General features: G+C 43.4%; 1 protein-coding gene across 2 annotated transcripts in view; it reads left to right on the top strand.

Moving 5' to 3' along the window:
• mpdz (multiple PDZ domain crumbs cell polarity complex component) overlaps positions 1-18,805 on the top strand; it is a 47,812-nt gene extending 29,007 nt beyond the window's left edge. The window contains exons 28-47 of one of the 2 annotated variants that reach the window (XM_083993301.1): positions 3,960-4,025; positions 5,130-5,304; positions 6,283-6,479; positions 6,652-6,743; positions 8,152-8,230; positions 8,607-8,675; positions 9,525-9,620; positions 9,709-9,783; positions 10,024-10,132; positions 10,304-10,449; positions 11,182-11,265; positions 12,403-12,596; positions 14,831-14,978; positions 15,071-15,157; positions 15,272-15,368; positions 15,465-15,628; positions 16,326-16,430; positions 16,748-16,842; positions 17,054-17,177; positions 17,399-18,805. In XM_083993301.1, the coding sequence (XP_083849427.1) occupies positions 3,960-4,025; positions 5,130-5,304; positions 6,283-6,479; positions 6,652-6,743; positions 8,152-8,230; positions 8,607-8,675; positions 9,525-9,620; positions 9,709-9,783; positions 10,024-10,132; positions 10,304-10,449; positions 11,182-11,265; positions 12,403-12,596; positions 14,831-14,978; positions 15,071-15,157; positions 15,272-15,368; positions 15,465-15,628; positions 16,326-16,430; positions 16,748-16,842; positions 17,054-17,177; positions 17,399-17,545 (2,349 nt within the window). In that variant the 3' untranslated portion in view covers positions 17,546-18,805. Of the gene's footprint in view, positions 1-3,959; positions 4,026-5,129; positions 5,305-6,282; positions 6,480-6,651; positions 6,744-8,151; positions 8,231-8,606; positions 8,676-9,524; positions 9,621-9,708; positions 9,784-9,936; positions 10,133-10,303; positions 10,450-11,181; positions 11,266-12,402; positions 12,597-14,830; positions 14,979-15,070; positions 15,158-15,271; positions 15,369-15,464; positions 15,629-16,325; positions 16,431-16,747; positions 16,843-17,053; positions 17,178-17,398 lie in introns of both variants that reach the window. The other variant, XM_083993300.1, reaches the window with a different exon arrangement.
• The last annotated feature ends 8,590 nt before the right edge of the window (positions 18,806-27,395 follow it).

Below are 27,395 nucleotides of genomic sequence, written 5' to 3'. Positions count from 1 at the left end.
AAATCACAGATGCATAAACTGATTTATTGAACTCAGCCTGATGAAAACAAAACTCAGTAACCAATCACACATGTTGTCCCTGTGTGATGTTCAGGGACAGGCCAGGACAGTCTGAAGACAGAGCTCTGAGGTTGAAGTCGTATGCACCGTGAGGCAGTGACAGGTCTGTAGGCTGCCTACTCTTGACCACATGTCAGCTGTTCAGCTGCAGCAGAGGAAACTCCTGCACCGCGACGCGACTAGCGCTTTTTTTTCCAGCAATGAAGCTCCGGTAGCAACCGGCTAATATCTTTGGCTAGACTACAGGAGGATACTGTAAACCAGCGCGGATCCGGTGTGTTTATCAAAGCTTGTTCGCCGTGCTGCGGCACTAGGTCGGTTTGAGCTGCGTTCAGGCTGCATTAAAACTCCTGAGGCAGTGATCAGTGTCTGCTGCTTTTTGACTCGTTACTCACTGGTCGTCTGTGTGTTAGCGATGGCACAGCCAGTATACAACAGTTAACAGTGTTGTTGACTCTTTTCACCTCCTCTCTCCCTTGCAGTGGTCAGCGGCCGGCTTTAGATGATTGTGCTCCAGTGTAATCAGTACGCCTGAAACTCATCCAGTGAGAAACGTTCCTAGGTGCAAAAATAAGTGCGATTAAATGCGTTAATTTTTGTGTAATTAATTAATCGTAATTAACGCGTTAAAGTCCCGGCCCTAAAAAGTATGTAGTTTAACAATTGTAACAGGGAGATGGTTAGTTAGCTGTGGGGTTGTTAGCACTTAAACTGAGCAGCCTGATATTTCCAAAAAACAGATTTAAAAAAGAAAATATATTAGACTAATTAATTAAACCAGATTAATCAAAGGCAAGGCATAATATAATGATGTATGTATTCGCTGAGTTTGGTGAGAGTTATTGACCTAACACTCATGTCTGTCTTCTAAATTAGTTACAGTAACGTTAGCATACTTAGCTAACTAACGGTTAGCTTAACTTAGCATAGAACTGAAAAGGATTAAAAAGCTATCGCGACTCACATTGATGCAGGCAAACCAAGAGTTACAGCATGCTGGCTACCCGGCGCTAGGGATAGCAACAACGCTAAACTATGGGGTCAATTTGTTCAAAAACTTTGTGTTTTTGCATGTAGTTACTCACCTCGGACAGCAACTCTGAAACATCCTGGAAAGACATTACTATTCGATCACAGAGCGCCTGCGCTCCCCGCCACAGAAACACACACTTTTCCTTGTTGTGATGATTTCTTTACGAAAACAAACGGTCGGAGATATTTTGGACATTACCACTGCACTGCTCCACATTTTATTACACCATGGCGAGACGGTCTAGCCATGATGTAGCCTAACTCTGGTTTGCCTGCATCAATTTTAGTCGCGTTTTTTGCTCCCCACTGGGTGACATCAGGACAACGATTTAGAGGTCAAAAATGACCGGAATTATCCTTTAAGGTTTATTATTTATTATTTTAACTAGTGAATGCATTATGAGTTGGTTCAAACCTCCATCTTTGTTCCTTCACGCTGCCTTCTCAGCCTGAATCAATATATAGGCCAGCAGCTCCATCGGCCGCTGTAGAGAAACACACCACTTCTTTCACATGCATGCCACATCGCACATGTCAGGTAATCTGTCTCTTCTCTCTTTGTCTCTCAGCTTTCTGTTGCATCAGCCATCCGTTACACTTAATCTTTGTTGCATTATCTCTGCTGCCTCTTCTTTCTTTCAGTTTCTCACACACTCTTAGCCAAGTCTTTCTTTTTTAACTGCACCTTTGATATACACATAATACTGACAAAGTAGAATTGGAGATTCCTTGTGGGAGAAAAGAAGTGCAGGATTATTTTGATATCTAGAGATTACGTTCTGTATTTTTTTTATGTTAGCAGAGACCTGACCTTCAGTGATTTTCTTTTTAATCAAAAAAGGTCAGCAAGTGGTAAAACCAATTTTGTTACTGGCAATGCATGTATTTTCAACAGCCACTGTGATAAAGGTGTGTAGCTGATATGCAATTGTCTAGCTGTTAATTTAACCATAATGCTTATTGAAATTGTATTGCTACTGAGTATGACATCTTTAGCATTTACTATTAAGCCCACCATTGAGTTGCAGCACCTCTGAAATCCATCAGTCATCATCCTATGAAATAGACTGAAGAGTCTGAAAAATATCTTTTTGATTGGATGATACATCTAGCCTAAGTGCTTTGAGCAGGTCAGTAATGCCATTTTTAAATGCAGCCACTGGGGGCCACCTAGAGAGTATAAAAGCATATCCTTGCTATTTCCCTTTAAGTTTTAAATCCTTCTGTTGTAAGCAGTGAATAATCTCCAGGTAGCCTGGAGGAATATTTGAAACATTTTGTTAAACTATTTCAGGGGAAGAGCTTTACTATGATTTTATTTTCTATATAGAAGAAACTGCTGTCCTGAAGGAAACGCTTGCATTAATGGTTCCTCATTTAAATAAAACCTGAGGTGCTTTTGTCCTCCATATACACTTCCCAATTTTATCTTCTCTCCTCGATGGCCTCCGATTCAATTTTGTCAGAGAGGTGCCGCCGTCGCATTAAATATTCGTCATGTTGTCAGCTTGTTGATCCTGTGTGTTGCTTTCCGAAGCCCCCCCTGCCCTTTCCGCAGCTAAGTAGCCACCGCGGGTCGAGCCTTTGCTGCACTAATCAAACCTACTTAGCACCTGCCCTCCCTCAGGTTAGAAAGCTACTACCCCTTGTCCGTGTCTGCCTGCTTGTGTGTGGGTGTGTCTTTCACTTGACCTGCTCTGCATTGACTTGTGTAAATTGTTTTAACGATGAGCTTCTCGACGAGTCAGACTGAAAATGTATTTGTGTGTGTGGAAAGCCTTAGTGCAAATATTACAAATAATTTATTTTCAGTCTGCATGGTAGGTTTTTAACCATGTCAGAACATATTGATTATGAAAAATACCCATCAGTCCCACTAAAATGGGTCTAAATTGTTTCCAACAGAAACCTTATTTTGCCTCTGCTTTCTGAAAGGAAAATTATTATTCTAAACCTTCTGGGCTGTTTCTGCTGCTGTTTACAGTATGTGTATGCTTGCATGTATATGTGTTTCTGAAGCTAAAGCTTTCTCTTTGGCTGCTTTCCTGTATCTCTATGTTGCACCAAACAAAGACCAGTAAAATCACAGTAGAGGCTTTTACTATAAGTGCATTTTATTTTCCTTCTGTCTCCTGTTGTGGAGGCAACAATTTCTTCCCTAACTACCCCTGAAACATCGCCCTAAGTGTCTCACTGCTAATGTAAAGACGACAACTTGATGAGACAGTAGGCAGCCAGCACAAATGCTGCTATTATGTGAAGGAGTGTAAACTACAGTGTCCTTTTTTCAGAATGCCAGAATTCCTGGCGAAACCTTTTAAGCTCGATCAATGGGGAGTAATGGTCAAGCTTGGATAGGCATGTGGTGCTGGGCAAGCTTTTTCACTCGACACATCAATGTTCTGGCATGGTCCAGTGTGTGTGTGTGTGTGTGTGTGTGTGTGTGTGTGTGTGTGTGTGTGTGTGTGTGCTTAACTTCTTAGTCTGCTGTTGCCAAGCTTCAAGTTCGCTAAAAGAATCAAGCAAAGGTTTTTTTTTTCTCAAGAATTTAAGAAATGTGAATTTTCTTTGCTAGTAACATTTCTAAACAGATGGGTTTTCATCATGGAGCATATGCTGCATGGGACTTGTTTTAGTCACTCCGAGGAGTTACGACTTTGTATGAACTTATTAATATTTATAGGATTACTGTTTTGCAGTGTGCGGCAGAATGATACAGCATCTTTCACTATGTGGTGACATTGAAGTGAACATTATGAATTTGCTTCCGCTTCCGACGTGACACAAATGAATTAGAAGTTTCTCATTGTGACAATCTGATCCAGAGCGTACGGTGATTTACCTTCATGTCGTCTTGTGCACAACAGTCATCGATAACGGACTCCGGCGAGGAGAGAGCTGCAGCTGTGAAGAGGGACAACAACAAGGACAAGGTTGGTATTTCCAGTGACCCTGCACTGACAAGCCTGTATCGGCGTTGTGTATTTGTTGTTCTTTCACAGTCAGCTAGCGGGTAGTGTTGCTCACCGCAATAAACACCAGGTTTGAAATATGACAGCGTTTCAGATCAAGAGTCGTTGTGCTCGACATTTTTCTCTATGAACTCAAAGTGCGTTGTGGGAAAGCAACAGTAGGCTATATGTCTGTCATGTCTGTATATGTGTTGTCTTCTAAAGTTGTTGCCCTTTGTCTCTTCTCTGTAGGAGGGTGACAGTCACAGTAGACTTTTCCTCCGCCTCTCCCCAACTAACCCTTTCACTCCTACCCCGTTTAAGGTTTGTGGGTCTCTGTGTTGTTCTTCCCACTTTTTCCCTTTTCTGTGTATGCCTGTACAGACGTGTTGATATAACATGACACAGGTCATGCATTGGATATCTAACATGCTGTACATGCATACACTCGTATATGTCCTAACATCTCCTCTGTTTGAATCCTTTGTCCATTTTTGTGAAATCAGAACATGTTTTGTGTTTTCTCACTTTCTTCAAGGAAATTAGTTAAATCAATACTCAGATCTCAGTTTCATGGTGGAATAAAGCAAATGTTAGATATCTGGCTTTAGTTACACACATGCTTTGTATTTTTAAACATCATAATAATCAAACCTGTGATTATGTTACCTTTGGTTTTCAGGTAAGTCTGTATTGCAATGCAAGTCTGATGTGTGAATATTTTGATTATAAATAAACACTCTGTAGCATGTTGTACACCATCAGTGTAATTTTAGCATCATTTAAGGTTGTAGCTAAAAACAGGTTGATTAGCCTACTTCTGATTTTAGCCTCAGTATGGAACTACATTACATAACTAAATGATTTCTCAACCCGAGACTAACCTCGTCTGCTAAGAGTGATGAAGCTGTTAATGTAAACCAAGCATATGGCCTCTGTTGATTACATCAACAGCTCTCATGTGCCTTCCTATCCCTTTAAACCTCACATCAAGTTGATTCAAACTTAATTGCCGAGTGAAATCCGGTGTCTTCACTGTGCTTTTCACTAATAAACTATTTTCCAACTCCATCTGCGGCGTGACAGCCGGTGAAGCGTGAAGCGGCAAAGGCATCTCCCACCAGCACTGTCCTCCCCCTGCCAGTGGTGCCTCATGTGGGAGAGACTGATACAGACACGCTGACAGAGATTCCTGGCAGACCTGCTGAGGCAGAGGAGGAGAACGAGGAGGAGGTGGAGGACGAGTTTGGATACAGCTGGAGTGAGTTCACTTTCTCTATCTCCAAGGTTGTAGCAACAAATATAGTTTTAATGGCAATACAAATTGGCACTTGTTATTTATGACTGCCTTTGGTACATTTAAATTAGCACTGGTTAATCATAACCTAACCAGCTATTGTTTCAAATATCTAAATATTCAATTCAAACATGAGAGTGTGAGCTGTTTTTGAGTATATACTCTTGGATTTCACCTCAATAGTTAGACAGACACACATGCATTGTCACATAACAGCCACTAGAGGTCCCCCAAGTTACATGTTTGTCTTGCCTGCTCATAAATCCAACCAGCCTGCAATAAAAGTGCACAGATTCATTGAGGTGGTTGTATCTCAGCAAAAAACCTGAAGGACTCAATGTCCCAATTAAGCTCTTAGCATCCTGCAGACGCTGTAATGTCGGCTGTAGGGTGAACGCTCTCATTCAAGGAGAACAGGTCACATTCAACTCAGGCAACCAGCAAAAAGGACAGACTTCCAGCCTTCAAACACCTGGGACTATATCTGTGTGTGTGTGTTAGGGAGAGACAGAGCCCATCCTGCGGGGATAAGATTGATGAGGTTGGGCCCAGGGAGGTGAGTTGTGGAGATTAGTACAGGACTGATGGTTCAACAGTGGCAGGGAGCCCAGAACAACAGGAGCCCATTGGTCTGAACAGCTATCTAACACACCAGAGACAGAAGGTGGAGAGAGAGAAAGAGAAGGGACGTGAGTGAGAACAATAGAGACAAGGGGAAAAAAATAGAAGGGTGAGACTCAGGGGGAAATAAAAGCGGCAGTCTAACGTTTAACGCTTTTTACAATTTCCTTTTTGTGACCGTGAATCTTTGCACCTGCCCCTTTTAGAAGCCAACCTGACATGAATTGATATGGGACCTCAGGATCAAGATAAACCTGGCGCTATTCAGCCGCATATTGTCAGCTTACATCTGTCTGCCACGACTTCATCTGCCTCTTTCAGAGAACATAATCCAGCGCTATGGCAGCCTCCCAGGTGTCCTACACATGATTGAGCTGGAGAAAGGCAAGACGGGCCTGGGCCTCAGCCTGGCGGGGAACAGGGACCGCTCTCGCATGAGTGTGTTCGTGGTGGGGATAGACCCCAGCGGGGCGGCCGGCAGGGATGGGCGCATGGTGGTGGGGGATGAGCTGCTGGAGGTGAGCTGTGTATTAATCATTTCTGAAGTGATTAGTCATTTTGTCAGTGTTTTTCTCTTCTTTTCCTTTTGCTATCTCTGTATTTTAATGTGTTATTATAATATGTTTCATGTTTACGCTTTGTGAAAAGGTGGAGGTGACTGAGCTTTTTTGTTTTCTTTAATTTTATTAGATCAATGGGCAAGTCCTTTATGGCCACAGTCATCAGAATGCATCCTCCATCATCAAGAGCTCTCCATCCAAAGTCAAAATCATCTTCATCAGGTATAAAAAACACTTCAGAACACTTTCTACCAAAGCATTTATGAATACATTTCCATGGCAACAGCCACTACGTTTCACTAATGCTGCAGCTGATAAAAACCATTACAAGTCTGTTGTAATGCCATTTAAAATCCAATAGAGGGAGCTATTGTAATTCAACTGAAGGGTGTAGCTGAAGGTGAAGCAATTCAATAAATATTCAGGAGTGAGGAGCAGCCTCTGTGAAAGAAGGAGAGGATTTATAAGCTTGAAATAATGAATTCAGTGCAGCTTTGTAAGTAATTTAGTGTTTTTAAAGCATCATATAGATCAGTGAAGGTGACACTTCACTTTGTTACAGTGTTTCACCCAATTTGCAGCATGACAAGTGGAAAAGTGATAAAATAAAGTCAATCTGGAAACTTAACAACCTTAGATTTTTCAGTGCATTGTTTATGGATACTATTATCCCACAATGCAATGCACATAGAAACAACAGGAGAGGATTTTTGAACGGTGAACACATCACAAAATGTGGTGTACTAGATAGAATAGCGTATACTTCATACTGTACACAGTTAATATGTAACATTTTAGCTGACATATCAGCTCAGACTGAGACACGTTCGCCCCGTGACCCTCTCCCACACAGTCTTAACTAGATTACACTACCAGACACTACAGGCAAAACACTATTTTTTCATGCACTGATCAGTTTTGAGATTTGGGCTATTTTTCTTCGTTTTCTCAAAATGAGTTATTCCTCACACTCTGAGCCCGAAATCTCCACTTCAGCAGCACTTACTGTACAGACACCAAACCTTCCAGTTTTATTCCTGTCTATATTCTGAAGGTTTTTACAGAGGGGATTGTTGATATATCATTCAAAGCCTGATTTATACATCATGTTATTCCTAAAAACATGGTGAAATTTGATTTATGTTTTTTTTAGGGTTGGTGACAGTATTTTCTCATTTACAGAGTGATAAAAAAAATATCCAAAACCCCCTCTGTAAAAACTTCTGACTCTAATATGTCAACAAAATAAAACAAGAATTTTGAAAGTAGCTTTATCCACTGTTCAGATTTCGGTTCTGGAAATGTATGCAAATAAGCACATATTTCATTAGATAATTTCCTTTTTGCATATTTAAACATAAAATTTGACAAAACTTGTGATACAAAAAATATTTGTCTTACTGTAATGTAAGTGATAAACTTGGGACGTTTAATGGTGATATCTGTTAGTTACAAACTTTTACCCTATTCACCTGTAGTGTCCCTCCTTAACCTCCCACTTAACTCACATCCCTTCCCTGACCCCCTGGGGAAAAAAAGACGCTGGACTCAGTGTGCGTAAATCACGGAGCGCGCTGTCACGAAGCAGAGAGAGTGACGATTTACGTGAATTATGACTCTTTAAAAACAGGAGCACAGAGGCGCTGAACCAGATGGCTGTGGGACCTGTGAGAGAACACGAGGGAGACACAGTGGAGCCCCACACCGAGGTACGACTCGTCCGTGGCCACACACGTTAACGCACTCATCGCAGACAAGTGCTCAAACAGACCATCTAATGGGGATGTTATAAACCCAAGCTGCAGCTGCATGCAAACTATGACGCTCGCACAATGACTATTATTAGCATTTAAACTCTACCATCTCTGCTTGTTTCCTGGGTCAGGCTCCTGAATTGTTTTCACGCATGTTTTCTCCCAAAAGTCACTTTGTGTGGTCTCAACTTCTTGTGCCTGCATGTAACTCCCAAGACACCCAAAAACCACAAACAGTAGTGTAGACATTCATAGTATTGTACACCCACCCACACACACACACACACACACACACACATTACTGTACCAACTACCTTATGTTTCCTTCCAGCTTGAAACAGCCGCTGCTAATGGAGATGCCGATGCTTCAAAATATGCCCATCATATCGTAAAGCTGAAGGTGAGATACACTGGACCCCTCCACACACACACCAAAGACAACTTTGAAATGACGATGTCCCTTTAAAATGACAAACTAAAGACAATAATGGAGTCAAATACTTGGAGACGGTGCCATAATGAAGGAGATGTTCACAAAAAAAAGTCAGTGGGGTATGGAGGAAACACAGAGAGGGAACACACGGGAGCAGTCAAGTCTGACGAGCTGCCAACAGAACACTGTCAAATAAAAGGGGGAATAAACAGAACAATCAGTGAACGGGAGACGTATAAGAAAAGGAACAGATTTCACCCCATGTGGTTATTATTGGAATTTTTTTAAATGTCATTCTTCGAGACTTTCTAGCACAACCAGTGAAATCACACTCGCGTTTGAGTGGCAGGAGAGGTTTCGCCGGAGGGATGTCTCAAAATCTCACCAAATAAAAATTGAAATATCTGCATGGCTAGACATCTCAGGAGGTAATTGGGAAGAGATGCTATTTGTGATCCAGGTGAATGGATGAAATATAGAGAAATAAGAGTGTGTGACACAAAACAAGACTGACAGAAAAGGAGGGGGGGAAATGGGAACGCTGCTGGAAAAGCTATAGCATCTGGATGGGACCCCTGTCTGGGAGCATCCATATGGTGTATTAAACGACAGGATGACAGCGTCGACGCAGCAGCATCTGGGCAGCTCATTGACATGACGCACACAATCCCACCAAATCCTCTCCAGGAACAAAAGATCAGGCTAATTATCTTTCTGGAGATAATAGTGATGACTAATGCCTGTTTTCAGTGGCTGCTACAGCTCTGTTATTTAGCACCTGTTTTGCACTAATGCTGTTCTTTTTTCCTCCGACAGGAGGACGGAGGTCTTGGCATCACCTTTGTCGAGGGAAACACTGAGGGTGGGGTTGAAATTCAGAGCATATCTGAAGCGAAAGGACACACAGGCAAAGTATGCTGTAACAAAGATGAGTGAATTCCTGTGAATTACTTAGTTAATTTTAGTTTGCTAATCAAAAAATGTGATCTGACCCGAGCAGGAGGGCTGCATGCAACCAGGGGACAAACTCTTAACTGTGAATGGAGAATCAGTGCTGGGGTACACTGTGGAAAAGGTATCATTATCTTTTACAATCTTTAAACATTTGTATTTGTTTTCAATATGTTTTTTTAGTGTCATAAAGGTCACTTATTGTTGGTGGTATAGTCAATAAAACAACAGCAGCAGCCGCAGTATAAAGTCTGATAGTGACTGTGCTGTGTTGTAGGTCAATTCTCTACTGAGAAAAGCCAAAGGTCCAGTGAAGCTAACCTTCTCTACAAATGAGACCTCCTCCTCCTCCTCCTCTCCCCAGTCAACCTGCCTAGACGGGGGTTACTCAGACGGAGTCCTCGCCAGCCTACCCAGCATGCCCAGCGCCGCCACCACTATGCTGAGCCCAGCAGAGGCCGAAGCAGTCACAAGTGAGTTACTGACACTTACAAGATTTGCTCGCCTCACTTTTTATGAACAAAGACTGATTTTATTTTTTATCCAGACTACTACTACTATATCCAAAAACTATCCCGGTTTAAACTCAACTGATGGCACATTTCTCACATTGTGTCTCTACACTTGTGTTTCCTCTATTTCAGGCCTGAGTCGCTCCTCCACCCCTTCCACCCTGGCCTGTGACCCAGCGACCTGTCCCATCATCCCCGGCTGTGAGACCACCATTGACATCTCCAAGGGCCGCACAGGCCTGGGCCTCAGCATCGTGGGAGGCTGCGACACCCTGCTGGTACCAGACAAAACAATACCAAAACAAATCTGCTAATGAGGCCGTATCCCTCTATTAAAAAGATACACTTTGATCCTGTGGAGAAAAGCTGTTATTAATAGATAAGCACCAGACACCGAGTCGAGAACAACACACATGCTGATAATACATGTGGTATCCACAGTTCTTTAAAAACACATTGTAAATATCTGAGTGTTTAGAAGTTACGTGACTGTACTTTGTCAGTCCCTCCCACCATGCCACCCACTTTGGGATAACTCAGGTTTGAAATAGCCGTGGCTGCTCAGGAATGTAGGAAATGATGTTGTCACAGCCGTCCTCCTCCTCCTCCTCCTCCTGCCATCCTTTCCTCAGCCCATCTATTCTGTCTGCTCAGTGAGGCTTGGGGGAGCAGCTCTTTGTCTGGCCTCGGCCACAGCAGACAATATCCAGCCCTGGAATGTAACCTCTGAACCCCAAATGACACTCACACTGGAACGCTAGAGAAAACACCCTGGAAGTCAGCAACATGCACGCTGAGAATCCAAAATAACGTCTGCTGCTGCTGCTGTCAAATGCAAAAGAAATTCACACACACACACACACACACACACACATATTGCCTTTAAAATTATACACTCTTTCTCCAGCTTAGAAATTGTACAGCCTGTCATTCCTCTAAGCAAGCGGTTACACTTGACTGTCTCTCTCTTCCTCATATTTACTTGCTCTTCTCCATCTCTTTCTCTCCAGGGGGCCATCATTATCCATGAAGTTTATGAGGAAGGGGCAGCCTCCAAAGATGGCAGGCTTTGGGCAGGAGACCAAATCCTAGAGGTGCGGCGAAGTATAATAAGCAGCACATATGACCCAGATAAAAAAAAAAACGAGGCATTACATGGTTCAATAAGTGAGTTGTGGCAGCCGGAGGAGTTTCAACATGAAAGCTTGGGTTTTAAAGTTCAGTCAAGGATCAAGGAGCTGGATTCTATGAAAAAAAAGTGTGATAAATGAGCTGATGGATATCTCAAGTGCAAGTGATATCAGTATTTGGCAACAAGAAGAATCTACTGGCTGTTGGCTGTTGCAGAGTCAATATACTGAAGGATGAAGCGATTATGAATTGAAAGTCAGGAAGTTACCTCTCATATGAATCCTGTTTGTATTATGAGGATTGACAAGTTAAGTATCTCGGCTCAACTTGGATTTGCCCTTTAGTTGACCTGGTGCTTTGTCACAGAGGGAGGGCAGGGGTGGAGCTCAGGAGGATCGTTAGGGTAGCTCAATCAGACCTGAACTGAAAGGCCCACGTATATGCACACACCCATACCCCCCCCACACACACACACGTACTCATAAGGCTTAATCACCCTCTACTATTCATTTCTGTCCCAGAGCCAAACTGTTGTGTTTAGAAAATAAGGTCAGAGAGGAAAAGTGAAAAGAGTGGTTTCCCGGCCATTAGCTACTATGGGAAAAATCCTTTGCATGTCCATGGAGAAAGCTAATGAGGTATTTCCCTCGTTTAATGTGGTTTCTTACAAAAAAGGAAAAAGAAAAAGAAGCTGGACATGGGTCCTTGAACCGAGGAGCTGAGCTTCTCAGAGTTTTGTGGGAAGGCTGCTGCCTCCCTGTAGTTAAACTCAAGTGTTCTAACATCGCCCTGTGGTTTAAATATTACAAACCAGCGTCCAGATATGTCAGCAGTTTGGGTTTCTATAGAGGAAATTTGACCTCAGCGGTGATAGGAAAATAGGCCGTTAGCACATTTCCTAGTCCTCTGTTGCTTTGACTTAATATGAGAAATAGAAGAACAAGGATTTGCTACTTTGCCGAGTGTCCCAAAATGGAAATGTGCTCAAGCAATTTTTATATTTATGAATTTTCAAACAAACTTTAAAGCCAGTAGCTTTCAGCGGCAACAGCCTGGAACTACTGGTGCACACCGATGCCTAAGTGTTTCTCTTGTCACAGGTGAATGGCATTGACCTGCGTGCAGCCACTCATGATGAAGCCATTAATGTGCTGAGGCAGACGCCGCAGAGGGTCCGGCTGGCTGTCTACAGGGATGAGGCCCAGTACAAGGAGGAAGACCTGTGGGACTCGTTCACTGTGGAGCTGCATAAGAAGCCTGGCCAGGGTCTGGGCCTCAGCATCGTAGGGAGGAGGTGGGAGAGATTTATTATTAGCATTACTGCTTAGCGCGTCGTGTGCACTTATACACACAGCAGAGGATTTATTAGAGTGCTGAATAAGCTTCTCCAATGAAAATAGTTGAAGAGTTCTTTTTTTTTGAAGTGTTGGCTTTTTTTGTTGCCATATTTTGAATTTTGCTATCTCTTGAAATGTCATAAATTAGCCATTTTCATTACTCTCTAAAAGGCCTTCTGGTAATTACATATACAACTACAGTATAAATAATAGAGAGGTATAGACCAGTAAAGGTAATGGATCAAACATGGATGCCGAGCAGTGTTCGTAATTACACTGTTTTTCCTCTCTAACACAGATCACGGGACCAAAGGTAAACTATTATTAGAAACCCTTATATTTACATTTAGAGTAGAGAAACCAAATAGACTTCATACATACAAAACCATATGTAGTCAGAAATGCTACCTTGTATTTGTTTTTACCTTCCCCCCTGATGGAACCCTCAACATGACTGAAGTTAGTTAGCAGGTAAAATGTTGGAACAGCATAAGTACCAATGTTTCTATAGAGATAGAAAATGTTCGACGTGGTGTGTGTGTGTGTGTGTGTAAGAGCAGCAAAGATTAAGTAGGTCCTCATAGCTAACTGGAACACATCAGGCTTAAAGGCTTTCTAAATCCTATTTTGTTCTTGAATGAGTGTTTACCTGCCTAGCTGGATTGCTGACATGACATCACAGAAATGAAAAGTGAGTCAGCACCTCGCCAGAACCGGTTTGTGTTGTCTGTGGCACCGGTGGCGGTCCTGACCCCGACGTATTGCCACAGACGAGCTTGTAACCACATGTTGGCTCTGTGTAGGAATGTTGCTGCTTGTGTTCCCGATAGAGGGAACACGGAGGGGAAATTTACACAAGTCTTACCAGGACGTGAGAAAACCCAACTCAGGCTTTTATTTTGGAGGAGAATTTCTGGGTTAATGGCCCATGTGGGAAAAGGCCTGCTGGTCCACAGGCTGGCAGTGTGCTGCTGCCCAGTGTGTGCAGCGCCATGATTGATCTCACCCTCAGGATCAGCCTGAGGAATGGCTTACACAGGCCACACATGCACTTAAAGTGATTATGTCTGTGTTTGTGTATCTTTGTGTGTTTTTTATGCCTTTATATAGTGTAAATGTTTGTAATCAACATATTTGAGTCCTCACAGAGCAACTGCACTAACCACTGGGAAAAAAAGGCCCAAGTAGGGCAACAGATGAGTCGACAGTTTGGGCAGCAGAAGGCAGATCAACTTTTTTAATGGAGTTGCGATCTCTTGCCTCCGTCACAGCGTTTTTGCTACTCAAGTGGAAAGAACAACTGAAATGCTCAATAGGACGGAAAAACAGAAAGATAACCGACAACCTAAAGCCCTCTGCTAAAATGGAAAGCACAAGCTAGCAGTTAGTGGTGAGGAGCTGTGACAGCCAAGTATCTCTGGCGCTGCCGACCGAGTGGGATCGAGTTGCCTCGCTTCACAGCTTCTGACTTTGTTAGCCTTGATCCACGTGGAGACTGGCACCTACAGTAAGATATGCAGAGTCTGCAGGAGAGATGTGCATTTGGAAAAAAAAAGTCCAAGGATTCATTATCCTCTCTGTAGTCGAGCTAATAACCCAGAATTCTGAGCACAGCAGCACAAATGTTGACAATGCAAACACAGACATCCTGACAACTCAGATGGCTTTGTAGAAGGACAATAGGAAGCTTAGATTCAGCTTCACCGCAAGCTGTCATCTTGTCACAACCAACATTTTTGGTCAAAGGTTTAAAGTATACAGGGTGCAGAGGTGGGACGAGCAAGCAGGCGATGATCATAGCTAACTTTAGAAAAGTGTAGACACCATCAATCAAGCGAACAAGCCCCAAAACATCCCTTTAACGTCTCACTTGTATCTGACTGCAGCATTCACAGTCCGCATGTGCAGGATCCAAGATGGAAAACACATTTATAGAGGTCACAGCTTCGAGGAGGGGGCAAATAAATATTCCATTTTACCAGCTGTTTCTCAGTGGTTTCCCACCCAAAAAAAGTATATTCTGTACTTGTGCAGAGATGGACTGGAAACTGCTGGATCAGAAGTGTGTCATCAATTACAAGTTCAAAGTCAGACTTCTAGAGACTGATGCAACTGAGAATGTAGAGTTCTCATACAGTCATTTCTCCGTTATCTCCTTTTCACGCCTTTTTCTTTTCCATTTTCCCACCAGGAATGACACGGGAGTGTTTGTGTCTGATATTGTGAAAGGAGGTTTGGTGGACACAGACGGCCGGCTGACGCAAGGCGACCAGATCCTGTCAGTCAACGGCGAGGACGTCAGGTCGGCCACTCAAGAAGCCGTGGCCGCGCTGCTCAAGGTGCATCCACCTCACTGTGCAATGAAGCATCCCGTTCAATCCGTGCTGGCAGGGAAACTAAAGGAAAAACATGGTGTTATTTTGTGTTGCAGTGCTGCGTGGGGCCTATAAAGTTGGAAGTGGGGAGGTTCAAAGCTGGCCCCTTCCACTCTGAGAGAAGGCTGTCTCAAAGCAGTCAGGTAATTCATCTCTTAGCCACGGATAGGTTTAATGGAGAATAGAAATCATTTTTCTGTAAACCTTGAAAACAAGTGAAAGAAAGACAATCAGACCTCTGAGTGTTTCTGTTTCAGATGAGTGAAAGCGGCAGCTCCAAGGCAGCCTCTCAGACATGCTCCGACTCTGGAAACCTTCCTGTTGACCCTGACAAAATAAGCCAGAGTCAAGAATGTGAGTATCATGAGCTTGCAGCTATCTGCGATGGAAATCTCATCAGTCCATCAATTCCTCTTAATAATGTGTTTGTTTCTCCTTTTCCCCCCTCAGTTCCAGAGCATCAGGACACCAGAACAGTGGAGTTCACCAAAGGTCCTAGTGATTCTCTGGGGATCAGTATAGCAGGTGGTGTGGGCAGCCCTCTGGGTGACATACCCATCTTCATCGCCATGATGAACCCTGTGGGCCTGGCTGCTCAGACCCAGAAACTCAAGGTACCAGACCGGCCTCCTCTCCTTCGGCTTCTAGCAGAACAAATGATGAACGAAAGACTCACATATCAGTAATTCTTGTGTGGGATTATATGTGAATGTCAATTACTTACAGCAAAGTCATTCCCACTCACTCCAGTCAACTGGTGAATCTCAGACCCTCTGAAAGGTCAAGAGCCCACCGCCTGTAGAAGTGAACTTTGCAGTTAAATGACAGACAAACCAACAATCGGAGCTCTGTGTGACGCAGGACTGGAGCAGGACAATAGCCATTGCGAGCATGGATCATAAATCTCCCACTCCTGCATTCAGATCATTAAGGCCTACAGAAGGGCTCATTGAAATGAATGGGGAGAATCTTGAATAGTATATTGATGCGGCCTCTGCCCTTTCAGCCAGAATGAGAGATGAGAACGCTACATAATAAAATTACTCATCTGAACACAAGCGCGGTTTTGCATTTGTATGGCGTGGTGAATTTAATTTTCAAATTGCGTTAGAGACTGTTTCACATCCTGTTAGTGTTCAGAGTTTGTCAAACTCTGTTACACTGAGGCGGAAGGGAGAAAAAAAAGGATTGGTTTGATTGTCATTTAATATTTTTTAGCCAAATGTTGTGGTGCAAATACTGAGCTCAACAGAGCGGAGCTGTTCTCCTCATGTTTCTTAGTAAACTGCACTAAAACTGTCACTTTTCCAGATTGGTGACCGGATTGTCAGTATCTGTGGGACCTCTGCTGAAGGCATGAGCCACGCACAGGCAGTCACTCTGCTCAAGAATGCCACAGGCACAATACAGCTGCAGGTCTGTCTGAATGCACACACACACACACACACACACCCTTTCTCTCCCACTTTCTGTTCCTATTAGATAAAAACCCACCAACACAGTTAGATAATCTGCAGATGAACTCGTCCTGTATACTTTATTTTATCTGCGCACCGTTCAAGTGAGGGGAGGTGGAAGGTTACCGGCAGCACACTTTGAACCACCATAAAAACCCGTCTCCTCATCCAGAGCTACCACCATCCTATCAGCCTTTATCTTGTCAGTAAATCAACTCGGTCATACAGAGAGTAAGAGTGTGCGCTTGTTTGTGTGTTTGTTTGGTGCACCTGCAGGTGGTGGCGGGTGGCGACACCACGGTGACCGGTCCCTCTCAGGATCAGGCGGCTGTGGGGCTCACACCCACCTGCATCTTCCAGGACGACCTCGGGTATGAAGCTTTTATTACACAGAACATTTTTGATGTGTCGCAACATCTGACTTCCACTTAAAATGATTCTGTTTGTCTTAACATGCTAGCTTGTAAGTGTTGCAACATTTGAAATTCTTCATGCTCCTTAACTTTCAATATCAAAACCGTTTGATAAGGGAGATGCGGCTGCAGGTTTGTTGTGTTAATAGTGTCTGTGTCTTCCCATCAGCCCACCGCAGTATAAGACCATCACTCTGGAGAGAGGACCAGATGGACTGGGCTTCAGTATAGTTGGAGGCTACGGCAGTCCCCATGGAGACTTGCCTATCTATGTTAAAACTGTTTTTGGAAAGGTAAGTGGAGCAAGACATGACAATTTATCTTGTGCAGATCTCATAGACTGTGTGTTATTAATCAAAATCCAATATCCGTGTGTGTGTGTGTGTGTGTGTGTGTGTGTGTGTGTGTGTGTGTGTGTGTGTGTGTGTGTGTGTGTGTGTGTGTGTGTGTGTGTGTGTGTGTGTGTGTGTGTGTGTGTGTGTGTGTGTGTGTGTGTGTGTGTGTGTGTGTGTAGGGAGCAGCAGCAGAGGACGGGCGTCTGAAACGAGGCGACCAGATCATGGCGGTTAACGGGCAAACTCTGGAGGGCGTCACCCACGAAGAGGCCGTTGGCATCCTGAAGAGGACCAAAGGCACCGTCACGCTCACTGTGCTATCATAGACACACCAAGGCACACATCCGCAAAACATGCGCACACACACAACTATCCCCGCTACTTTTCCTGCACTCGTAGTTACACCCAAATAAACGCACACCCACAGAGACTGAAACTTTAAAGGAGCGCCAGGTGTGCAACAATTCACAACTAGGTGATAGTGAAGCAATCACCAGATGTTCATTTGTGAAAATATGCAAAGTGAAATATGAACAACCGTACACTGATTATTCAATTATGTAGCTTTGAACACTGTGATCCATTTAAGCCTGCCACATGTAGACTTACATACAGTATATGTCATGATATGAAACTTCTATCGCAGAAATTGAAATAATGTTACAGTAAGTAGAAATACTGTATGAATTCATGAATTGTTCACCTGATAGTTTTTAGGTTTTTAAACAGATGTTACATGAATCTCAAAGACGTTGTGAATAAGATTAGAAACATGCCTCTGGAATGAAATATTCACTCCTCGCCTCGGCTTGTGTTTCACCCTTCACTGTACTGAGATACGTAGTTTGTAAGATGGTTCTTTGAGGGGCAGAGAAGACCCTGAAGCCACATCAGAGTATCTCTACAGAGGAGAGGCCTCGTTTTCCAAGGGGTTTTACAGTCTGATAGAGTCTCACAGGGGTTGACTCCCAACTAAATCACAAAAGTCAGAGCATGAAACAACATGAAAATACCCTTTAGTCAATTATCACAACAGCAGTATTTAGCGAACAACTGTATTAGCTGATGACAGCGTTATTTGTCTTTTACGTTGCACTGCTGTTGGCAATTCATCACACTTTGGATTTGCTGAATGCTGCTGTAACTGGTGTTACGCGATGAAGTCACTGTTGTTTTAGCAGAAGCGATGTCTGGTGTTGTGAATACACTGTGCATTAACTCATTTTCTGAAGGGAAAGATGTGAAATCCTGTCGAGTGTGCACACTAGATGAGGACTTGTGAATGAGTGAGTGTGTCTGTGTGACCTCCTCACTGAAATATAGTGCTGCTAAAGCTGATGTGTAACGTATTATGTCACAGTACTTGGATTTTTGTAAGTATTAAGTAATGTTCACTTGATTAAAGTGCACAGAGAAGTAAATGAAGTGTTATTTAGGTTGGAATGGACGAGTGGGTCTTTTTTGTCAGATGAACTCTTTTCGACCTTATTGTTTACTCAAAACAAAGACATCCACTGTGTTGTTTCCTTTCTGCAGTTGTGTGGTCTAGTTTCAGAGAGCTGTCTGTTCTCTGTCTTATCACCTTAAATGTGTCTCTAGTACTGTCAAGGTGACAGTATTGAATTTATTCACACTGAATTAAATAAAAGTGACCTTTGGATTCAATCAACGCCTGGCTCTTGCTTTGTCTTGTATTTTACTTTCCCTAAATTACTCAGTTACTGTGATTGAAAACGCATGCCAACATTAAATGCACCAAAACCGACCTGTCAAACCCTGAAAATACATACAAGTTCAATATAACAAATACACTGTTGAATGAATAGCAGTCATTGTGAAATACAGGGCAACTTTCCAAGTGCACAAGCTCTTGGTCAATCTTAACTGCTCCTTGGTGAATGCAAGGGTTATTGTGCAGTATACATCACATAGATAATCTTTTATCTGGGAGATAAAATGTACTGTCGTCTGAGGTAATGTTTAAAGGAAAAGGGGGAATGGATGGAACACAGGAGCGAAAAAAAAGTTGAAATGTACATGAACGAAGATTTATCGATAATAAGCAGAACATGCACATGTGGTCTTGCTTGAATGGACCCTCTGTTGTCACTTAATAAAGCCTGCAGAGATAGATAAAACGTGGCATCCCATGAGTTTGACGAGCACAGCTGCTTCACGGCCTGTCACATGGTTGGTGCCGAGTCATCTGCATGAAGTCCATTTCTTAGGTCAGTTTACAGCAAACACAGGGGCTACCAATTCATCAAGCAGGAAACTTTGAAGTCCTCTGTCTAATGAGGTGTGTTCAGATCAGTGGGCTCCAGCAGCGACCCTCACAGTGGAAGCGCACATGCTCCAGTGTTGGGTGTCCGTCAACCCCGAGGTCGTCACCCACTGCTGTTGCCTGCAGCTGCTGCTAAACCACAAGCCAACATGTGCCTGAACTCAGCAGCTGAGCCTCAGCCCACCACCACTAAAGCACCTGTTTTAACGGTCCCAGTGGGTTTGGAGGTGACCCAGCTCCCCTGCAGGTTCAGGGAGACACCGGTTGGTTTACATAGCGCCCGTCTGCACAGGCCTTAGATGTGAGATCAGATGTTGCCATCGAGTCGACATGCTCCAACTGAATGTGGGCGAGCGGTGTAACTTTTCCTTGTCGACGGCGCCGAGGCTAAATCTTTTCAATCAAGAGGCCGAGCTGCCATCTTATGTGCGTTTCCGTGGGGATTTTCCCCCATGAACAAGACCTCTTTGTTGACCTCGTAAACAAGAGTTCCAACAAAGACACTCTTAACGTCCTGTTGCGTAAAAAAAAAAAAAAAGTCACCCGCGGAACTAATGCACGTGAACTGGCAGCTGTAAAGGCGGCTCTGTGAAATAAGCTTGTCGCCGCCTGTTCAAACATTTCAGAGCCAGTTTCACCGTGACTCATGTTCTCTCCGCGCTGGCCGTCGAGAGGTTAAGCAAACGGAAACCCCATAGTTGATGATGAGGCCATGATGACTCAGCAAACATGCACTAATGGGACACTATTGTGACTGTTGGACTGCCAGCAAGGGTTCGCTCATTTGTTTTGTGTAATATCACAGAGCAAATAAGGACAAAGTGGTGGGAATAATCACGCCAGCACTAAAGTTGTACTTGCTTGTATCTGATATTTCTAACATGCTTCACAATCACTGGCTGCATCATTCATCTGAGTGCCTGATCTGTTTTGTGGACTCTCCGACGTCATAGAACAGTCTGATATCTTTTGCGTGGATCAGGCTTCACCTTTTCACGGCGAGTTTTCTTTTTGTCTCAGAGAACACAGAGTCTTAAAAGGTCATCTTACCAAGCCTGCCCTCACGATGACACACTCTTGCATACGCAAACTAGAAAGCATAATTAAATTTCCACAGCGGCGGCGGTGTAAAATTGCAGCTCGATGAATGCGCTGCCCCACAAAGAGACAATACTTCCCCTTCACCAGATCTGGGGGTCATTCGACCTTCCTCCTGTTGCCTCAAGTCTTTACTTAGCTGTCACAAAGATTAGCACATCACAGGCGCTGCACAATCCTCAGCACTGTCTGAGTCGGCACACATTAGTTGCTCTTTAACAGTCCTTCCTCTCAACACAATGGTGTAACTGTTGACAAATTGGCCGGTGATTGTCGGCTACATCAGAATTCATCCACTGGAGGGCAAACATGTCAAAAGCCGAGAGCATTTATCTTGATGAACATTACTATCCTGAGCTAATTTGCAAATTAAATGACTAATAACGATCAGAATGTGAGGAGAAGCTCATCACAGCCTCATATAGGTACTGGGGTATGATTGAGCTTTATTGAAGTAATGATTAATGATCAGCACAGACAATGAGAGACGAGCATAAACCTGCAGGGACATACAGTATGACCTCAAGCTGGTAAACAGTTCTGGAGCAGAGAATTACTAGCTGGTAGAATGAATAAAAAAATATTTGCATGATAAATTTCATCCTGCCTTGCTTATAACGACTCATTTGTTTACTCGCGCTTTACATATCTGGCTTGGCGTCTTGTTTCCAGAGCAAACAAAGAGACATATAACTATCCTCCCTTATTTAGATGGTAACCATTATATTTTTCTGAGTACACAGTCAAGATACAAACAAACACATACTTTCCTTCCCCCTCGCAACCTGAAATTATGCCAGAGTCATACTTTTGCGAGCAGGAAGCTGGGATGTTCTCATGATTTACAGTGAGGTTTTCTCTCAGCCGCAGCTCGGCGTGCAATCTCACGTTCCCTGACTGTTAAAATAAACCCGGGAGTTAACCAAAGCAGCGATGACATCATGCAGGATTGGATTTCCTCCTCACCTTTAGAGGTGTTTGCACAAAGTGGAGTACGAGGGCTGAGGAGTGTGTTTACACAGACAACAGAGGACATGTTCAATGAGGGAACACCAAACACGGACATTAGATGTTTGGTGTTTAACACTTAACTGCCGTTATTACATGTTAGCAATGCAAACAAGTCAGCTCAGCTAAGGCTATAACCACACAGCAGACAAGACAGCTTTTAATGAGCCATCCATCTAAACTAGGGTCTATCTCTGTCTGACCGTCCGCCTGATAACAGGAAGCTACTTCACTGTAGAGCCACCGCTTGTCTTAAACACACCGCCTGTGCCTCTCTTGGAATGTTTGCATTTCAGTTACTGCTTCAAATTACATCACCACGGCCGCGACCTGATAAGGCAGAGTGTGTAATCATTGCTTTATGAGCTGTGTGTAAAGTAATGTGGTGACACAGTTGCTAGGAAATATTTGTAGAGCCGAGGGCAGAAGAGTCACCTTTGTTTGCTGGTGAGAGGTGCACAAATCTGACCTTGTGGAAGGACGGTGGCTGCAGGCTGTTGAACCAGCACTACAGACAGGAAATACACACAAAGTCAAAGAACTTTAACAAATACAATGAAACATGTCAAAATATTCACTCTGGGTGCTTTGAGGTTAGCTCCATGCTAATGTGGCAAGGTGAAGAGGGCCCGGGCGGGGATTTGTAGTCGCTAATTTTACAGCAGCACACCCGATCACAGCTATTTCACTCCAAACCAGAAATAAGACACTCAAAAAAGCACAATAGAAAACATTATTGGATCATCACAGTCATTGGGGGCTATCCTCTGTGGACCATGATTGACTACAGTACAAAATGCTGGCACCAATTGACAAGAGAAAGCTTTGGACCCATTGGGGACACATGATAAAAGAGTCACTAGGATTAATCCTCTGTGCACCTTCACAACATTTCCCAGCAATCCAACCAATAACTGTCAAGACTTCAATAAATACCAAGAGCGGCAATTTTACGATGGCACTAGATGAAAAGTCAGTGGATCACGAAGTCAGTAGGATTCATCCATGAATATTTACACAAATGTTTCATCCAGTAGTTGATGACATATCAATGTGAACCAAAGTGAATTACTGACAACAACACTATTGCAACATGCCTCTGCTCTTGTTAATTGCCTGTGTTATTGACTGCCATTTCTCTGCACTGCTGGTTTAAAAATAAAGGCATCCTATTGATTTTTAAGGCAGGACGGAAAAATGAGCCTGTGATGAAAAACCCATTGACGCCTCTGGCGCTTGCTGCTGTTTGAACTCATTTTCTATGTCCGTTGAGCAAACCTGCCTGCGCATTAGACTGAAACAAGTGTCAAATTAAGTGACATATCGTAAATAATCTTTTTTCTTTTCTGAAAGCCGTACTTACACAGGCTTTGACTTGAGTGTCTAACTTTTGATTAATGCCTGACTCCTTTTATTATTCTGAGGATGACACTTTTAGAGCCTTTGTTATCATTCCTGGGGTAACAACTGGGCCTTTTCCCCCTGTTTAAAACAGGATTACAATTGCAAATTGCAAAGCATGGTGGTGGAGTGATATACGCCATTTGGAGCTGTCAACCTTTGGCGCATTCAAACCTGTAGCCCCATAAAGCTGCAGCCTTTGATATGGCATGTAACCAAGTCATTAGGTGAATCATGCAACCATTACCTTAGCCTCTAATTGTTGCTATGCAGTATACGGTAACAAATGCTTGATCAAGTCATAAAATTCAGCCTCGGTGGAGTTACTGTAGTTCATTGCTTAAAAAGCCTCAAGGGTGTTTTTGTGCTTTTCTGTTTGTCTTATCTGTTGAGCAGGATCCAATTGGTAGCTTGAAGATGCCAGGTATCCTTTATCAGATGTAAGTAAAGGGTAATGCTGGGATTTTGAGAGCACTGTTGCAAGGTTACATTCTTACACACCCATAAAATGTTAAAGGGCTTGTATCTAACAGCTGAGTTCCTGCCCTGAATGTACATTAAACTAAACATACTAATTACTCTGGTTGGTGTGACATAACATGGAATGCATTCAGTGCCCAATAACAAGTATCATGCTCAAAAAAAGACTTGAACACAAGGCTTTACAAACATGACAGTGCTTTGACTGTACATAGGCTGCTCCTCTTTTAATCCAGCAATCCAGCCCTTCTGCTTGATTTATGAGGATGCCCCACTGGGTGAGGCAGTTACTTCCACTTGCCTCTAAATGAGACCACAACAGTCAGAGCAGCACTTTAAAACATGTTTACACCTCCCTGGCCGGCTGAGCGTACCCCGCGGTTCCCGTCTGGTTTGTGCCGTTAAAACATTCGCTGCCACTGCACATTTTTCCTTTTTCTTTCAGAAGATCACAGATGCCAGATCGTTCTGTTGGCTCACTGACTTTGTTCACTTCCTGAGTGAATTCCAAGCATTAAACAGGTGTAACCATGTCCTCTAGTCATTGTAAAAAAGCCAGGCCAGGAATGAACAGGAACATGTTCCCCCTGCTTTTATCTGCCCTTGCTGCCATCGATGCAAATGTAAAGACAGAGACCAAAGAATCACATATGGGTGTCTCTCGCACTAGATTCCATGGATGGTTATCTAACATACCTCTGTTCGATGATCGCATGAGTAATAATGACAGACGTGGCACTGGGTGACAGCACTCTATGTCCCCTAAAGACAAGAAGATGTGCTTTTAAACTGGCCGCCTGTGAATCCACCTGAGGGGGAAAGTTTTTAAGGGCAGACGCATGAAACAGGAACTGCATTCCAAGAACAGTGAGCCTCAGCCAGTGGATTCTTTAACTGAACACCTGTCACACCTATGTAAAGCCGACAACAATTGAACACATGCTACAGTTTGTGTCTGCCTAATTATTTCACAGTACTCCCTCCTACAGGAATTCTCCAAGGAATGCATCCACATGTTGCAAAGCTGTAAAATGCCAAATGCAAACGGTGTGTTTTAATTGCTCACACGCAACTACGTGATAATCTTTTCAGAGAACAATGAATGCCCATCAGCAACATAAGAAGCGCCATAAGTTATTTGGCAAGCAGCAGATTGACTCAGCTTGTGCCTGAGCAAATATCAAAGGGTGTCATGTGCCTGACACCGAGGCTGTAGGGTATTTAAGGTAAAAGTTTCCATCAGACTTGCATGAACCTGTTATGGGGAAGTGCTTGAACAGATTTACGCTCTCCTGAGGTGTATGTAGATTCCTTAAAGGCAACTCAAACAACTGCGGCATCACCATTCGTCATCGTTTAGTACAAGACAATGGGATTAATTTAGAATAAATCACCGCCTTGCTTGGCAGATTTGTCGAATGACTTGGAGGACGAACGCAGACATTGACCCCAGCCAGCGTTGTTGTTGATGTGAAAGTAATAAAGTCAGCACATTTCTGTTTGTGAACAGAGGGTGAGCTGCCAATAGACATGGCTGCAGGGCCATGCTGACACATGACATCATTCAGGGGCACTTTCACATGACTCTTCCTCTGTGTAAAACTTTGTGATGGGGCAATTTAAATGATGCCTTCATTGCCTGAACACAGCCCCAGTTTGAATACTGGAGTAGAAACTTTAACAAATACACATTGTTAGATAAATATGCAAAAAGAAATGTGCTTGTTAACACACAAAAAAAAACATTTTCTGGGAAAAATTAACGGTGCTTTAAAGTGTTCTTATCCAAATGTCAAAATTGCAACAAACAAAAGTAAGAGCTTGTTGCGAGGCTTCACAGCCACACATCTGTCCTCCCGCTGTTTTCAGAGGTGGGCTGTAGTGGAATCCCTGCTATGCTGCACTGCTTGCCAAGATCCAGAGATTCCCCATGAAACTTTCTTTTTTTTTCCAACCACGAATAAATACAGTGCTAATAGCTTCAATGTACTAAGGCAGTAATGATTTATTAATTCTCTGTTTTCCTATTGTGCCGATGTTTTGAAGACACCAAAAGGAAATCTGCATCTGCACAATATGAACATGATTTTATTTTGTAGCTTTTGTTTTTGTTTTGTAATTCTGAACAACTCAATTGAAAAATTCAGATGTTATCTAGTAGAAACCAAAGGTGGAGCATGATGTTTTACGGAAACACTTGCAGAATTTATGTTATCATACCCAAGGTTCACTTACTGGTATTTCATGCAGCTTTCAGCCCTGTCTTCCAGCTGTTGTCAGGCCCTTTTCACGTTTCCTGTTTACTGCTGTCACTGCTGAATAAAGATGCAAACTTATGCCATGATCGCCTATATCTGAAACTGGGGTTACATTCCCTGACCTTACATGACCACATTACATCATGCGAACATGTGAGGCATCTGACAAGTTGCATTTCCTAAAGAGTTCAGTAACAAAAAAGTAAGTGACAGAACTTTGTTAATGTTTGTAAATGGACAGAGGTGGGACTTTTTTTCCTGTGCAGGTATGAAAGGATGAGGAGATGTTCCTGAAAGGCCATTAGTCGAGTAATTCACAGCTGAACGTCTCGCAGCTGACCAGGCTGGGACTGGTCCAACTGTTGGACCAGTCCCAGCCTGGTCAGCTGCGTACATGAACTGATGAAGCCTCTTGGATGAGAGGTGAAACGTCTTCCTAGACAAATAACTAAGTTCAGTTGCTTTCGATTTAACCTCCTTTGAAATACTATGACCTGGACAAATGAGAATATGCACCGGCTCCCCCACAGCTGAACGGTTTAACAGTTTTCTAAGGCCAGGGAATCTACCTTGCTCCTGCAGCCCCTTTACCCTATCAGCAGTCCGCACCATCATTTGTCTTCATTAGGCCCTAAGCAAAAAGTACAACATCCTTGCACCCCGTGTGGCCGCGGCTCTGGCAGAAGGTGGGGGCAGAACATCTCTCCATCTATCTACATAAGCAGACAGGTTGTCAGCGGGCGGTGCACCAGCGGTTCAAGCGATGATCCTGTACAGAGGCAATCATTAACACAAACCGCCAGCGGCCTGAACACTGTTAGGTCAGCTATCAGTCTCTGCAGTTGCCATACTGTGTGTTTTAAAGCTGATGTCACCTTGCTGGCCCGCGCTATTGATTGTATGGATTAACCCTAAACCCTGCACATGTATACAAAAACCAACCAAGGCTGCATTATTAACAAAACAAAACAGAAACTACGTGCACCATTGATGTCAAAGGGAAGACAGTAGGTGAATTACGTCATTGTAATATACTGCTGTAACTGCTCCCTGACAGCACAAGTCTCCAGAGTCCTATCAGTAACAGCCTGCTAAGAGGCTTTACACCCCCCCCCCCCCCAGCACAAAGAGCTGTCTGTTAGGCCAAGGAGACATCCCAGGAGTCAGCCCAGACAGGTGGCTATCCCCACAGGGTATGTATGTGGGGGCTGGGAGGCTGAATGCTGCGGCAATCAGACAAGTCAAGACAAAAGCATGGTGTTATTTTAGCAGTGTGGGTTTCCAACTGTTGAATACCTGGGTTAAATGTTTGATGGAGAGGAACGGCACTGCAAAGAGAAAAGAAAGTATTATCTGAACAACTTGAATGTCAGCTCCTGGCAGCCCGGATGCATGAAAATGAAGTTCCCGAGAATTGCCGTCTTCTCAATACTTTCCAAATAGGGACTGTCAAAAAATAATTTCTGGGATGTTGTTGCGTATTTATTTTTGCCTTGTTGATGGGAAGAGGGAGGGCGGTCTGTTCCTTTTGTGAATTATTTATTAATTCAGCATTCCTTTGCAAGATTTATAGTGAGAACAAAAAAGGATCAAATATTTATACAGTGACATTAGCATGCACAATAGGTCACTGCTTGGAGAGCCAGT

Source organism: Trachurus trachurus (genome assembly GCF_905171665.1).
Source record: "Trachurus trachurus genome assembly, chromosome: 18".
Taxonomy (NCBI): domain Eukaryota; kingdom Metazoa; phylum Chordata; class Actinopteri; order Carangiformes; family Carangidae; genus Trachurus; species Trachurus trachurus.
The sequence above is the reverse complement of the archived record's forward strand: the minus strand, read 5'-3'. Positions and strand labels throughout refer to the sequence as shown.